Here is a 13,756-nt window from a genome sequence, read left to right as displayed (position 1 = left end):
CCAGATCCAGTTTAATGCTTTAAAAGTATGTGAACAGGGCTTCCCTGGTGGCACAGTGGTTGAGAGTCCGCCTGCCGATGCAGAGGACACGGGTTCGTGCCCCGGTCTGGGAAGATCCCACATGCCGCGGAGCGGCTAGTCCCGTGAGCCATGTCCGCTGAGCCTGCACGTTCAGAGCCTGTGCTCCGCAATGGGAGAGGCCACAACAGTGAGAGGCCTACGTACCGCAAAAAAAAAAAAAAAGTATGTGAACAAAGTTTGCCCGGTTGTTCAGATTATGATCAAACTGGCCCCTTCCGCAGGTCTCTAACTGCCCCCTCTGGCTTCCATGCCCTCGAGGACTAAAAAGAATGGCACTGAGAGGCTGTCTATTCCAGTCTTCAGAGGCCCCAATGTGTGTTGACTGGCAGGGGCCCCTGACAGCAGCCAACTCATAATTCATACCCCACAGCTTTGTAAAGAAAGGTACAAAATGCAGCACTGTAGAAATAATCTGTAAAGTTTCATCTGTTAGGAGTAAAATAGTTTAAAGAGCTTAAGTACTGCCTCCTGGAGATCCTTATGATCCACTGGATGAGGCTGAGCATTTCAGAGATGGTGACTGCAGACTATCCCGTAATTTGGGAGGGCAAAGGTGCCTCTCCTAAGAGACTGGAGGAGAGTTAGATGTGAGAAAGGGACCAGGTTTCAGTCTCTGTGTCTCAGAACAACCACCTCGGGAGAGAGACTACTCAGGCAGCGGGCGGAAGCTGTCTGCTCAGTATTTGTTGCCACATCCAGTGATTTGTCACAGGCTCTGTGACTGATTTTCCAGCAGGCTCGCATGAGCTTAGGGAGGTTGCTGAAGTAGGTTGTGTTCTCTGTGTAAAAGTGGCGCTGATGAAGGCTTCAGAGCCTCTGCTGCCCCCAGAGTTAAACGTACTGAATTAACAGAACCAAACAGAAGATCAGATAGGCCGGCGTCAGCAGCAGGTCACAGGGACTGCCCAAGCAGCCCTCTTGGCCTCCCTCAGCTTCTAGGCACTGAAGGGAGAAGTGAGTCATATAGGTTGGGTCTTACTTGGTAACATTAGTGGAGCACCTATATTCACAGGGCACTGTGCTATCCATTTCCCAGGCATTCTCTCCCTTAATTCTCATAATACTGTGAAGCAGGTACTGTTATCTTTACTTGCCCCACAAGAAAACTGAGGCTCATAAAAGTTTAGTAACTTGCCCAGAGTCCCACAGATAGAGATCCTGCCCTCATGGAACTTACATTTTGGTGGGAAGGGAGGAGATTAATGGTGAAAAAGATTGAGGGCCTAAGGACATGTAGGATCTGACAGCTGGGACTGTATTAGTAATTGTATTTCATAGATTCCAAGATGCCATCAGTTGTGAGATGCAACATTATTTTATATGCCACTGAAAGGAAAAAAATGCTTCCAATTAAACAATGACATGCACGGACTGAAAGACACATCCTAGGTTGTGTGTCAGGTCAATGTCCCCTTCAAAAAATAAGATCTTGAATATATTCGTAAGTTTTAAGTTTCCTTAATATCTGAAATGTAAGTTTCCTTTTTTCCTGAATTATCACTGAACTTTAATAATCCATCATAGATGTCATGTGCTTGTTCTCAAAATTGCTGAATTGGATGTACTGTCAGCATGGCACGCATCTAGGAATCGAAATTTCTGAGTTTGTCTGCCTTTGCTGTTGAAACATCAGTTTAACTTGGACACTTTTTTCTTTTCAAATAATAATAATAATAAAATAACTAACACGTAACTGAGCTTGTACTCTGTGCCAGATCTCATACTAAACACTTTACATGCATCAACTCATTTTGATTCTTATAACCTCATGAGGGAGAAACTATTACTAATTTCATTTTATAGATGAGGAAACTGAGGTATACAGAAGATAAGTATCTTGCTCAAATTCATAGTTAGTACATGGTAAAGTCAAGATTAGAACCCAGGAATCTTTATTTTTTTAATTTAGGTTTATTGAGGTGAAATTACATATAGTAAAGTCACCCTTTTAGTTGCATAGTCCAGTAAGATTCAACAAATATGTACACAGTCGAAATATAGGACATTTTTGTCACCTCAGAAAGCTCTCTTGTGCCCCTTTGTGGTCACCACCCCCAGCCCTCAGCAGCCACTGATCCCGTGTTCCACCTGTATGGTTTTGTGTTCTGAACAAAGTCATATAAATGGAATTATACAGTACTTAAACATTTGCGTTTGGCTTCTTTCACTTAGAAAAATACTTTTGAGATTCACTTGTGTTGTTTCAGTAGTTCCTTTTTATTGCTAAGAAACATGCCTTTGTACAAATGTGTCACAGCTCATTCATCATTTACCAATCGGTAAACATCAGTCTATGATAAAGATGCTGTACAGCTGCTGTACACACACATGTACAGGTGTTTGAGCGTGTGTTTGTATTTCTCTTGGGTGAGTACCTAGGAGTTACAGCATTTCTGGGCCATACACTAAGTGCATATTCAGCGTTTATAAGACACTGCCAGCTGTTTTTTGAAGTGATTATACCATTTTGCACTCTGGCTGACAAGATATAAGATTTCCAGTTACTCCTCATCCTCACCTGTACTTTTGTATTGTCTCTTTTTTAATGTTAACCATTCTTTCGTGTGTGTCGTGGTAACTCATGGTTTTACTTTGCATTTCCATAATTTCTAATGATGTTGAACATCTTTTCATGTTCTTATTTGCCATCTGGTATCATATTCTTTCGGCCTAAAGAAGTTCCTTTAGCATTTTCTCTAATGCAGGTCTGCTGTCAATGGCTTCTCTCAGCTTTTGTTTGAGAAAGCCTTATTTCACCTTCTTTTTTTGGCCATGCCACACGGCATGTGGGATCTTTGTTCCCGGACCAGGGATCGAACCTGGGCCCTCAACAGTGAAAGTGCCGAGTCCTAACCACTGGACCTCCTGGGAATTCCCTTTGTTTTTTAAATTTTTGTTTTATTTGCCTGAAGATTGCTGAGATTCTTAAATAACCTTTCATCAACTTTGGAGCATTCTTAGCCATTATCTCTTCAACTATTTCTCCTATCTTATTCTCTTTTTCTTCTCTTTCTGGGACTCCAGTTATATATTGTTAGACCGTTTGATATTGTGCCCCAGCTGTTGGAAGCTCTGTTCTTCTTTTTTATTTATTTTTTTCTCTGTGTTTCATTTTGGATAATTTCTACTGACCTATTTTCAAGCGTGTTGATTGTTTTCTCAGTGTGTGTAATCTGTTTCTAAGCCCATCAAAGGAATTCTTCATCTCTAATATTGTTTGTTTTATTTCTAGAATTTACATCTGACTCTTTTTTGTAGTTTCCATATCTCTGCTGAAATTTCCAATCTGTTCAAGCATGTTGTCCATCTTTTCCCCTAGATATTTTCTGTCTGGTAGTTCTAATGTCTGGGTCATTGAGTCTGGTTCTGTGGATTGTTTTATCTCCTTTTTTAAAAATTGAGATGTAATTGACATATAACACTATTAGTTTTAGGTGTACAACATAATCACTCAATATGTATATATATTGTGAAATGATTACCAGATGTTTTATCTCTTGACAGTGTCTTTTTTTTAATATAAATTTATTTTTGGCTGCTTTGGGTCTTCGTTGTGGCACGTGGGCTTCTCATTGCGCTGGCTTCTCTTGTTGCGGAGCACAGGCTCTAGGCGCGCAGGCTTCAGTGATTGTGGCACACAGGCTCAGTAGTGGCTTGCGAGCTCTAGAGCGCAGGCTCAGTAGCTGTAGTGCATGGGGGCTTCACGGCATGTGGGACCTTCCCGGACCAGGGATTGAACCCGTGTCCCCTGCATTGGCAGGCGGATTCTTAACTATCGCACCGCCAGGGAAGTCCCGACAGTGTCTTTTATTTTCCTTTCTTTCTTGCTTGCTTGCTTTTATGTTTTGTGTGTTGTAATATTGTATCGAATACCGTACACTATACGTAGAAGGATAGTAGAGGCTGAGGAGGTGTATTTACACCTGGAAATGGGCAGGCCTGCTTGGTGTGGGGATTGATTTAGCCTTTCTATCAGTGGTCGAGCTGGGTTTGGGTTTCCCTGTTCCTGTCATCACCTGCAGTGCATGTCAACCTTCAGATTCCTCCCATGATGGCTGCTGTTACCTCATGCTCAGTGTGGAGCCTGGGATGCCAGTGGGGTTTTTTCATTGTTCCCATTCCACCCTCAACTTTGAGCAGTTCCTCCTTGCCCGTGACCTTTCCCCTCCCTTGATGGTAGACTTCTGCTGCTTGTTACTTGGCGCTGTGCTCGTGGTGTGGTTGGGGGTTCTTGGTTCTCCTGCCCCATCCTCCATCTCAGACACGTCGTGTCACTGGGCCTCAGGGATGGGGTCTTTCCAGCATCCCCAAATACCCCTCTCCCGGCAGCCGAGCACTGCCTTGTATCTGTGGGGGCTTCCGGGAAGAAGAGGGTCTCCTGCCCCTCCATTGGGTAGCAGACCTCTGCTTGGCATTGGTACAGGATCCTGGGGCTCAAGGCAACCAGGGACTGATGGCTTTTGCCTCTGCTCTTCCCCCAGAAGCAATGAGTCTTTGCCTGGTTACTTTGACAGGAACGAGAGAGTCTCCTGCTCCCTCCCCAGGGGCTTCTATGCTGGCCCTGGGAGCAGGAGGGTTTGCTGCCCCTCCCCTTGCAGCTTAAGGCTTTTGTTTCCTTTGAGAGGAGGGTCCTGGAAGAGGGCAGGGTTTCAGGCCTGTCCCCCAGCAGTGGCTCATCACCTCCTACCCGTCACCTTCTGCTCACTGGTACCACCAATGGGGACCCTTTGGTGTCCTGCCCTACCCTGGTCATTCTCGTGGGCCCTGGGTGGAGGCCTGCACAGAATTGCTTGCAAGTGAGTGCAGACTCCTGTTGTATCTGGGGTCCCCGGGCATCCTGGACTGAGAGGCTAGCCCACATTCAGCCTTTAGAAATTTGTTAAAATTTTAGCTGCTTTCTTCTTACTTACTTTCATGGCGACCCCCTCTTCCTCTTGTGCTCCGTCAACGATGAAACACTTTGTGTGGCCTGACTCTCCTCAGAGGAGCTTCTTACTTTTTAGAATTAAATTGCCTTGGTTATCTTGAGACCTCAGCTTTCTAATGCATTGAAGAAAAGTTCTGAGCTTTTTCTCATTGTTAGGATGAAAGCAGCTTTCTACATCCTAAAGGGAAGCAGAACTCCCCCAAAGCCTGCTTTTTAAATCCCAGCCCTACCCTCCCTCTTGAGGACTTTCATTTCCAGGATCTTATTTGCACTTCAGCACATAAGATACAGTGAAGTGTATCTGCCACTCAGAACCTGCCACTCAGAAGTGGGAGTCCAGAGACATCAAATGTGCTGCTGCAGAGTGATCAGTGAGCTTCCCCTCTGCAGAAAGTCATTTCTTGTGCCACAGTTTCCCACTTGAAAAACAAGTGTGGCCCCTCAAATGAGCCTCGCACCCCTAAGGTACTTGGGATGCCCTCGGCTTTTTACAACCTTACCTCATCAGTGCCCCCTGCAGAGAGGTCCTTTGTTTTCATGTGCTTTGTCTCATCTGTCCTCACACATTTATGTGATACAAGAGCACGTAGGTGGTGGTCTCTCCACTCTCAAAGCTGTGAGAAGCTAGAGGTCTGGATGTGAAGTATGGCCCCTGGGATCAATGGCCCAGCTGGTTCCGAACCCAGACTCTCTGACTCCAGCCTGGCCCCCGCCGGGGGCCGCACTGCTGTGCTGTGTGCTAACTTTAAGGTCTCCTGGGGAAAAAAAAAAAAGCCTCCAGTCATTTGTTCAGGGTTTAAGCGATTCATTCTGTGATTCAATCCTGAAACATGAGACAGTCTGGTTTTGCAGACAAAAAACAACATCCCAAACTGGATCCCATCAGCTAGGAAGTTTTGTTTGTAACAGGTTGAAAAGTGAGCCCTGTGGCCGAGCCCCAGCCTGAGGGCTGGTATCCTTTTGTCTCCTGCAGCTCTGGTCGGTGCCTGTGGTGGGAATTACTCGGCCATGACTTCCGTGGTCTATTCCCCCGACTTTCCCGACGCATACGCCACAGGGAGGGTCTGCTACTGGACCATCCGGGTCCCGGGAGCCTCCCACATCTACTTCAGCTTTGCCTTGTTTGACATCCGGGATTCCGCAGACATGGTGGAGCTGCTGGACGGCTACACCCACCGCGTCCTGGTCCGTTTCAATGGGAGGAACCGCCCACCTTTGTCCTTTAACATCTCTCTGGACTTTGTCATCTTGTATTTCTTCTCTGATCGCGTCAATCAGGCCCAGGGATTTGCTGTCTTGTACCAAGGTAAGACCTCGGCCTCCTTGGGCTCCCCTTGAACCTCATTGTGACGTGTGGACCTCGGGTGCTTCTTGCCAGAAGGACTGTATGTCAGGATCTGCCCACTCAACTTGCAGGTTTTCCCGCCTCCTATTTTATAACTTGTACCCACTTCATGATACAGAGACGAGGTGCCACCTGTGAGTTCTGCTGTCTTAGTCGTTCTCATGACAGTTTTCATGGGAGAGTTAAAAGACTAACTAAAAGAAAGAGCTGAGATTGGCAGAATCGGAAGGTTCCAGAGAGGTCATTTGCTCCATCCTCCTGCCTCTGAACATCCTAGCCAATCCCCAAAGCCTGGTTTACCATCTTCAGACCCTCCTAACATGGGGCTGCACTCCTGCCCCTGTAATGTGAACACACATGTGCTAGGCACAACTCGTTGCCCACACATGGGAACACAGCAGGTGTCCGTGACCTAGTCTCTGTTCTGGACGTCGAGGGCCTCAAGAAGAGTTCAGTCAGTGTGTGGCTACAGGAAGGAGGAGGAGGCCTCCTCACGGGTGGGACAGGCTGAAAGAACAGGTAGAATTGGGGCAGATAGATAGGAAGGAAGAGGGCCTTCGGGGCAGAGGGACCATAGCTGCAGAGGCACAAGGGTAGGAAAACCCTAAAGCACGTTCAGGGATCCATGCAGAGACACGTCAAATGGCTCCTTCGGAGCCAGAGCCTGGCAGGTTCTGCTTTGGGGCCAGCGGGGCCAAGAATTGCCCCCAGCACTGAACCATAGAAAACTGCCTTCTCTTCATGACCAGTGCCTCCTCCTCTTCGTTGTCTCCACCAGCTTTCCCCCAGCTAATTCCTTTTGATCTTCCAGCCGTCAAGGAAGACCCGCCACAGGAGAGGCCCACTGCCAACCAGACGCTGGCTGAGGTGTTCACAGAGCAGGCCAACCTCAGTGTCAGCGCTGCCCGGTCCTCCAAAGTCCTCTACGTCATCACCACCAGCCCCAGCCACCCACCCCAGACCGTGCCAGGTAGCAGTTCCCAGACACCATCAAAGAGGTGGGAGCCACAGAGCTTGGGGGTAGTGTACTTGGCGGTTACAGAAACAGAGCTCTCTCAGGTGTTTCTCTTTCCGAGATGGGCTGGGGGTCCTGGCTCCATGACTCTGTTTGTCCTGGCCTTGGAGGGACATTTTCCCTTTAGCTTGATTCCGTAGTCCTTACCTCCAGCATCTAACACGGCTGCGTTGAGTACGTGGTGATTAATCAGCTAACCCAGTGTTTCCTGCGGCCCCAGGTTGTAGCTCTCTGAGTGCATCAGCAGTTGCCAGAGCTGTGTTTATTCAGTCATTCGGAAGATGTGTAATTGCTTTAATGGTGTCAGGCTCTGTCTTAGGCACTGGATTGTACAGCGAACCACACAAAATCCTTGCCCTCCTGTGGCTGACACGTGGAAGGAGAAAGACAAAAAGCAAAAGAAGAGTCAGATAGTCACCAGAGCTGAGAAGGCAGGTCCTGCAGGAGACAGGTGGAGAGAGGGTGGTGATCTTATGGTTCAAGCTGGCTAACTTGGTCGGGTACGGACTGTGACTCTCTCTTTTCTGCCAAGGAAGTTGGAGGCTTTACAAGCTGGTAGAGCTGCAGATACCATTCGCAATTCCCTGGATTAGAGGTTTTCCCCTGCAAGACTCACAGTAGGAAGTCAGGGAGGAGAGCCCCTTCCTGTGTATCCTATTGTTTGTGTATCTGTAGGATTTCACAAGTCACACATCCCATTCCTCAGATGAGGAAATGAGGCCCAGAGAGTTTATGTAATTTGTCTGTGGTCGCACAGTGATTCCAGTGGTAGAGACAGAATGTGCACCACTCCTTTCAGCTCCAAGTTGAGTGTGCTTTGGACCACACTGCCTACCTCTCTGCAGGAGGGAGTCTAGAGCAAGTCGAGGTGCTCAGAAGGTCTGGGACTCCGGGCCAGCCCAGCTCGAGCTGCGTTGCATGGCTAGCCCCACCTGCAGGGAGCTCCTCAGCCAGGCCTGCTTCTCTGAGCCACCAGGGCTCACTCAGACTTCCTTCTGAAAAGTGAGCTCACACAACACAGTCCGATCACCCCTGTCTTTTGCACTTGCAGGATGGACAGTGTATGGCCTGGCAACGCTCCTTATCCTCACGGTCACAGCCGTCATAGCAAAGATGCTTCTGCACATCACTTTCAAGTGAGTATGAGAGCCATCCAACTCCAGGAGGGGAAGGCTCAGGGCTCCTTTTCTACTACGCTTCAGTTGTCTGAGAACACTTGTAATATCAGAACATGATTCCAAAGCGCTCAGTGCTGGGCAGCGTGAGGCCATAGACATTCCTCATTCTCTGTAGAGTGAAATGTACAACTGGGCAAATCTCACTAGGTTTGAGGAATTGTGTGTGTGCTCCTGGGTCTAAAGGATACGATTTCAAGGAGGATTGAAATAGTCTGGGCATAAAACAGGACAATTTCCATTTTTTGGCTTGTGCTGGCCCCCTGAAGAGATCTTTACATAAGAGCAAAGATTCCTAGGACAATACCAGGCATATTTCCTGATGCCTTCTAGAAACTGTGAGACATTCTTAGGAAGAGAATTCCAACATTTTATTAACTATTGCTTAATAATTATTTAAAAACAATTATTTAAGAAGCTTTTAAAAACTTCATCCTTCAGTTCCAACCAATTTGGAAAAAAATATTTCCTCCCCTTACTTCCGCTGTCCAGGTTTAACTGTTCTGCCTTCCAGGAAAGGGGTGATTGTTCATGCACTGATGTTTGTGTGCCTACAGAGGGGGGTGCTAATTTTCTTAGCCCTCTGCTCTGTCTTTCCTGTGGTTCTCAGTCCAGGCTCTCTCCATTTCTTTTCTTTTCCTCAGTAAAACTTTTTTCTCAGTTTTACTGAGATATAATTAACATAAGGGCTCTCTCCATTTCAAGGCCTTCCTGAGCATTGGTGTCCTGTAAAAGCTACCTTTTCCCTGACCTTCTGGCTTGCTCTCTGCCACAGACTTCTTTGTACATTAAATGTCGTCTCCTCCATTGCCCTGTAAAGGCTGCCCTTGGCCTCTTTGGCACCACCCATAGGCCTTTCCACCCTGCACTTTACATTTTTCAGTGGAAACAATGTCCTTGTTATTGTCTACTGGGCTTCTATATCTGTGTTTCTCTTTCTTTTTTTTTTTTAAGTCCCAGTTCACACATTCTGGGGAAGCCTCTCAGGCACACCCCGTCTGCGTGTCCCCCACAGCAGGGAGAGCGCAGGACACTCTCTCTAGGGTCCAGCACTTCACTGCACACTGAGGCACCGAAGCCCGTGTCTGACTTTCATCTGACACGGAGCCCCTCTGCAGCTTCCCTGTCAAGCAGTGCCAGGGGCTGGCACGGGGGCAGGGCAGGCGTGGGCAGAAAGGCAGGTCCCAGTCCAAGAAGAGCAGGCTTGCCTTCATCCTGTTTAGCTAGGTGGACTTCCGAATAAGTGTCATTTGAAAAGAGTTCTTCTGCTTAAAAAGAAAGAAGTATTTTGAAAACTCATAATCTCTCAGGCCAGCCCTTTCCAGATTTGAATAATCCTTCCAGCTAGAAGGTTCTTCATTACACTGAGCTGGAACCTGCCCCACTGCACTGCCATCCCACAGGGCGCAGGTCATCCAGATGACAGTCCCTCGGGTCTCTAAAGGCAGCTATGAGGTTTCCTGAGGCCTCGCCTCACCGAATGTCCCATTTTATAGGTGCAGGTATCTCATGAGATGGTAGGTTCTTTCGGACGCTTTGTTCTATTCTACTTGAAAAATTAAGTTATTTTTGTTTGACAGATCCCATCGTGTTCCTGCCTTAGGGGACCTTAGGGACTGTCGTCAACCAGGGACGTCGGGGGAAATCTGGAGCATTTTTTATAAGCCTTCTACTTCGATTTCCATCTTTAAGAAGAAGCTCAAGGGTCAGAGTCAACAAGATGACCGTAATCCTCTTGTGAGTGACTAAAACCTCCCCGCTCTGTGCCCAGGACGTGAGATCCCTCTGAGCTCGAGGCCCATGGGGACCACTTCTCCCGTGGTTTCCTTTGACTGACTCTTCCTGCCTCTCCCTTGGCCTCTTCTGGGGCACCGGCCACAGGGGCAGCATAGCCTGGATTCGACCTGCTTCATCACTGCACTTAGGAGAGAGACTCATGGTCCCACGGTCCGTGCCTCCTGCATCTCTCTCTCTCTCTGATCTAGGAATAGGGTGTCGGGACAGTGGGGCTGAGATGACAGAGATGGTTGTGTCCAGCACTGGGCTCAGGTACGTTCTAGACGACTGTCAGGTAGTGGGTAGGTAGTGCTTCTTCTCAGTTTTGTCCACACAGATCGCTTTCTCCTGGTCTTTATGGTTTGGAACAGGCTAGGCAGAGAGAGTTCTGAGGCTGTTCTGGGGGTTGGCCCCGCAAAGCATGACAGAAACCCACGCTCTGTGCTGACTCTGGGGCTTTGCTCCATGGGCTCCGGGAGAGAATGGGCCGCCTCCAGCCTGGAAGGGCCTGTCATGTCAAACCTGACACCTTCACCCATGGGCTTCTTTCTATGGCTTCTTCTGCAACTTGGTGACTAGCAGACAAGTTTGAGGGGTAGTCATAGGAAACATCCATTCATTTATTCATGCAGTAGACTTTACCGAAAGCTTTTCTAGGTGCTCAGTAGCTCCTTGTTGGGCTGGATTTGGTGACCTCTCCCCCAAGCTGCTCGTCCTGTGGAGCCTGAGCCAGGTCCCGTCTCGGGATTCCTAAGCTGACTCTCAGTTCAGAACAGGGAGTGTAAACATGGTTGAGCATCCAGGAAGCAACGTGTGACACAGGGTGCCAGCAGTCCCTCCTTTAAGTGTCCCTTATTTTAAAAGAGGATGAAAAATTTCCCATGGCCTGTGCTCTCTGCGGCCTCCATGCCTCTTCTTATGGGGACAGGGTGGGCTTTGGAATGGCTCAGTGGGGAAGGAGAGGCCTCTTGTCCCTACTCCCACACCCTCTGCCCCCTAGAAGGGGAGGGGAGCCGCAGAGAGTGGCATGCGGAGTGGGGAGGGAGGGTGTGGGAACGGGAGCCCCACTGAGGAAAGGCCTCCGAAGATTGAGAGCTGCAGCTGCAGCGGCCGCGAGCGGTGGGAGTCTGTGCCATCCCGTCCAGAAGCCCCGCCGTCTGTCCAAGAGCAGCCTCGTCTACAGCAGCCGGGAGGAGCACCTGGGACCCCGAAGGCCGGGCCTGGCCTCTGTCGGAGTGTGGCTCTCCCGCAGGCACTCGAGCCTTGGGCCTCGTTGTGCCAAGTGTTTGGGGCACTTTGCCCCCCTCGCCGAACCCCTGAGCTACTGCCTGCTGTGGCCTTCCCTAGGGGTCTGCCACACTGGCAGGCGTCTGCGCCCAGCTCCCAGAAAGACAGAGGGCCGCGTGGGGCCAGCTGGGAGGCGACACCAGCAACCAGGAGAGATGCTGGGAGCTGGCAGCGTGGGCCAGGGGCTTTTGGAGGGGGAAACGCCACGTGTCCACGGGAGAGTGGGGGCGCTGCCCCAGGCACCAGGTGAGTCTTTGATCTGGAAAGGGCGGTTACCCCAAGCAGCTGTCAGCAGGGTCTGGAGACAGGCCTGCCGAGTGCAAGGACCACTGGAATATACTGACGTGTGCAGTCTCCCCTCCAAGCTATTCCTGGCCTTTATGGAATCTCCTCTCAAACACAAGTGTCAGGTGTGTGCAGTCACAGAGGGCCCTGTGCTGTGAATAGGTCCGCGCAGCACAGAGGGAATGTGGAATCCCACCCGGGAGGGGTCCACCCGGCCAGGGGCAGTTGCTCGCAGCCATGAGCTCCCTCTGATCACTGGCCTTGGTGCATCCTGTGGGCCCGCCTGCCCTCTTCACATTTCGTGACTTCAGGTCACGGTGTGTCTGAGCACCTGGAGCAGCCCTTTTTCAGAGATCCCAGAAGGGCTGTGACCCCAGTGTTGTCCTTCTTGCCACCCCAGGCACAGCCCAGCACCCTGGGACCCACTTACCATCCCGGGAGCAGCCCCGGGAATCCCAAACCGGCCTCAGGACAGCATGGGGGGAGAGGGCCATAAATTGTCCCAGGCCGACTTCTGTAAGCCCCAGAGGGCCCCCCGTGGCTAAGTAAACACTGGAGGCATAAATTGTCCCAGAAGAGGGGAGATGTACACCCAGGAGCACTGAAGGAGGAAGCACTTGATCTGCTAAGAAACCACTTTAGAGGCAAGAAAGTGGGGGTTGGAGGGGACTGGAAAGGGGTGACCCTGAGAAAAGGGTGAGGCGCCCCTTTTCTGGGCATGAGCGAGGTAAACCAGGTTGCTGTAACTTCTGAAGTGTGGGCTCTGGCTCAAGACTCCAGCCGGCCAGAAACCCGCAGCGCAACGATCAAAGCCAAAGCACTCTCAAGCACAGCTGTCCTGGCCCTTAGGCCGAACCCATGGGTGGGCACGGCCCCACCCGCATGGCCCATCATCAGCCCCAGGCAGGAGTGGCCTGACCTGCTCAGTGTCGGGCCAGGTCATCCTGACACCAGCAGAGCATGCAGCCTGTCACCAAGCCCCCATGCTTCCTGGCACTTCATCTTCCCTAGCACTTACAGGGGGACGGCCTCCGAGGTCCCATCCCCTTGTCTGATGAGCACCCCAGGCCTCCTGCAGAGCCTGGTGGCCCCCACTCTGTAGCCCGATCAACTGCTGCCCTCTTGGGTTTCCAGTCTTCTCCTTGCTGTTTGATGTCTGCTTTTGCTACCACCTTGGGAATGTTTAACCTTTTGATTGTTTTCCTCTGGTGTCTTTGTTTACCCTCCTCACTGTTCTACCTCCTGGCCGGGGCTCTCAGCTTAGCTACCCTGGCCCAGGGTGTTTTTCAGACCTTCCAGCCCAGCTGCCTCCCCTCAGGCTGGCTGGCCCCGGGGGATGGGGCCTCACCCTCTGTTTGCAGACCCCAGGGGGCCCATCTCCAAGGTTCCCATCTTGCCAAGTTGAACATATTTAATGAGGCAGCAGTGGGGTGTGGAGGAAAGTCTGAGGTCAATCTACTGCTTCAGAAAGGACCTGTCCTCAGGAGCACATGGCTGGGGGGCTGCCGCCGAGGGGTCCACACAGCGCCAGGACCTGCCCACATCCAGACTCACCTTCCCGCAGGGATCCTGACTTTGGATGACATGGCTTTATTTGTAAATATGCTCTTAATACACAACTTTGAGAATAAAATAGAAACATCATGTGTTTTAAAATATAAGATGAAGTGTGGCGCACTGTATACGATTTAATATATATTTTCAGGATTGTTATTTAAGAAAATGGAATGTAACGGTACTTTTACAAAAGAGAGAAAAACGTTATTTTTACCGTCTGGAGAAAATAAATATTCTCATTGTTGTAGAAATCGTGATGGGCCCTAGGTTGTCGTGTTTATGGGAGGCTCCCAAGCCCGAGGCCAGGA

At 49.8% G+C, this 13,756-nt stretch overlaps 1 protein-coding gene across 2 annotated transcripts in view; it reads left to right on the top strand.

The window, feature by feature from the left end:
- KREMEN1 (kringle containing transmembrane protein 1) overlaps positions 1 to 13,549 on the top strand; it is a 63,742-nt gene extending 50,193 nt beyond the window's left edge. Inside the window, exons 6-9 of one of the 2 annotated variants that reach the window (XM_032603212.1) lie at positions 5,982 to 6,314; positions 7,165 to 7,323; positions 8,420 to 8,504; positions 10,124 to 13,549. In XM_032603212.1, coding sequence (XP_032459103.1) covers positions 5,982 to 6,314; positions 7,165 to 7,323; positions 8,420 to 8,504; positions 10,124 to 10,292 — 746 coding nt within the window. In that variant the 3' untranslated portion in view covers positions 10,293 to 13,549. Of the gene's footprint in view, positions 1 to 5,981; positions 6,315 to 7,164; positions 7,327 to 8,419; positions 8,505 to 10,123 lie in introns of both variants that reach the window. The other variant, XM_032603211.1, reaches the window with a different exon arrangement.
- The last annotated feature ends 207 nt before the right edge of the window (positions 13,550 to 13,756 follow it).

This window comes from Phocoena sinus, chromosome 14 (assembly GCF_008692025.1).
Source record: "Phocoena sinus isolate mPhoSin1 chromosome 14, mPhoSin1.pri, whole genome shotgun sequence".
Classification (NCBI taxonomy): Eukaryota; Metazoa; Chordata; class Mammalia; order Artiodactyla; family Phocoenidae; genus Phocoena; species Phocoena sinus.
This window is presented reverse-complemented; position numbering and strand designations above follow the sequence as displayed.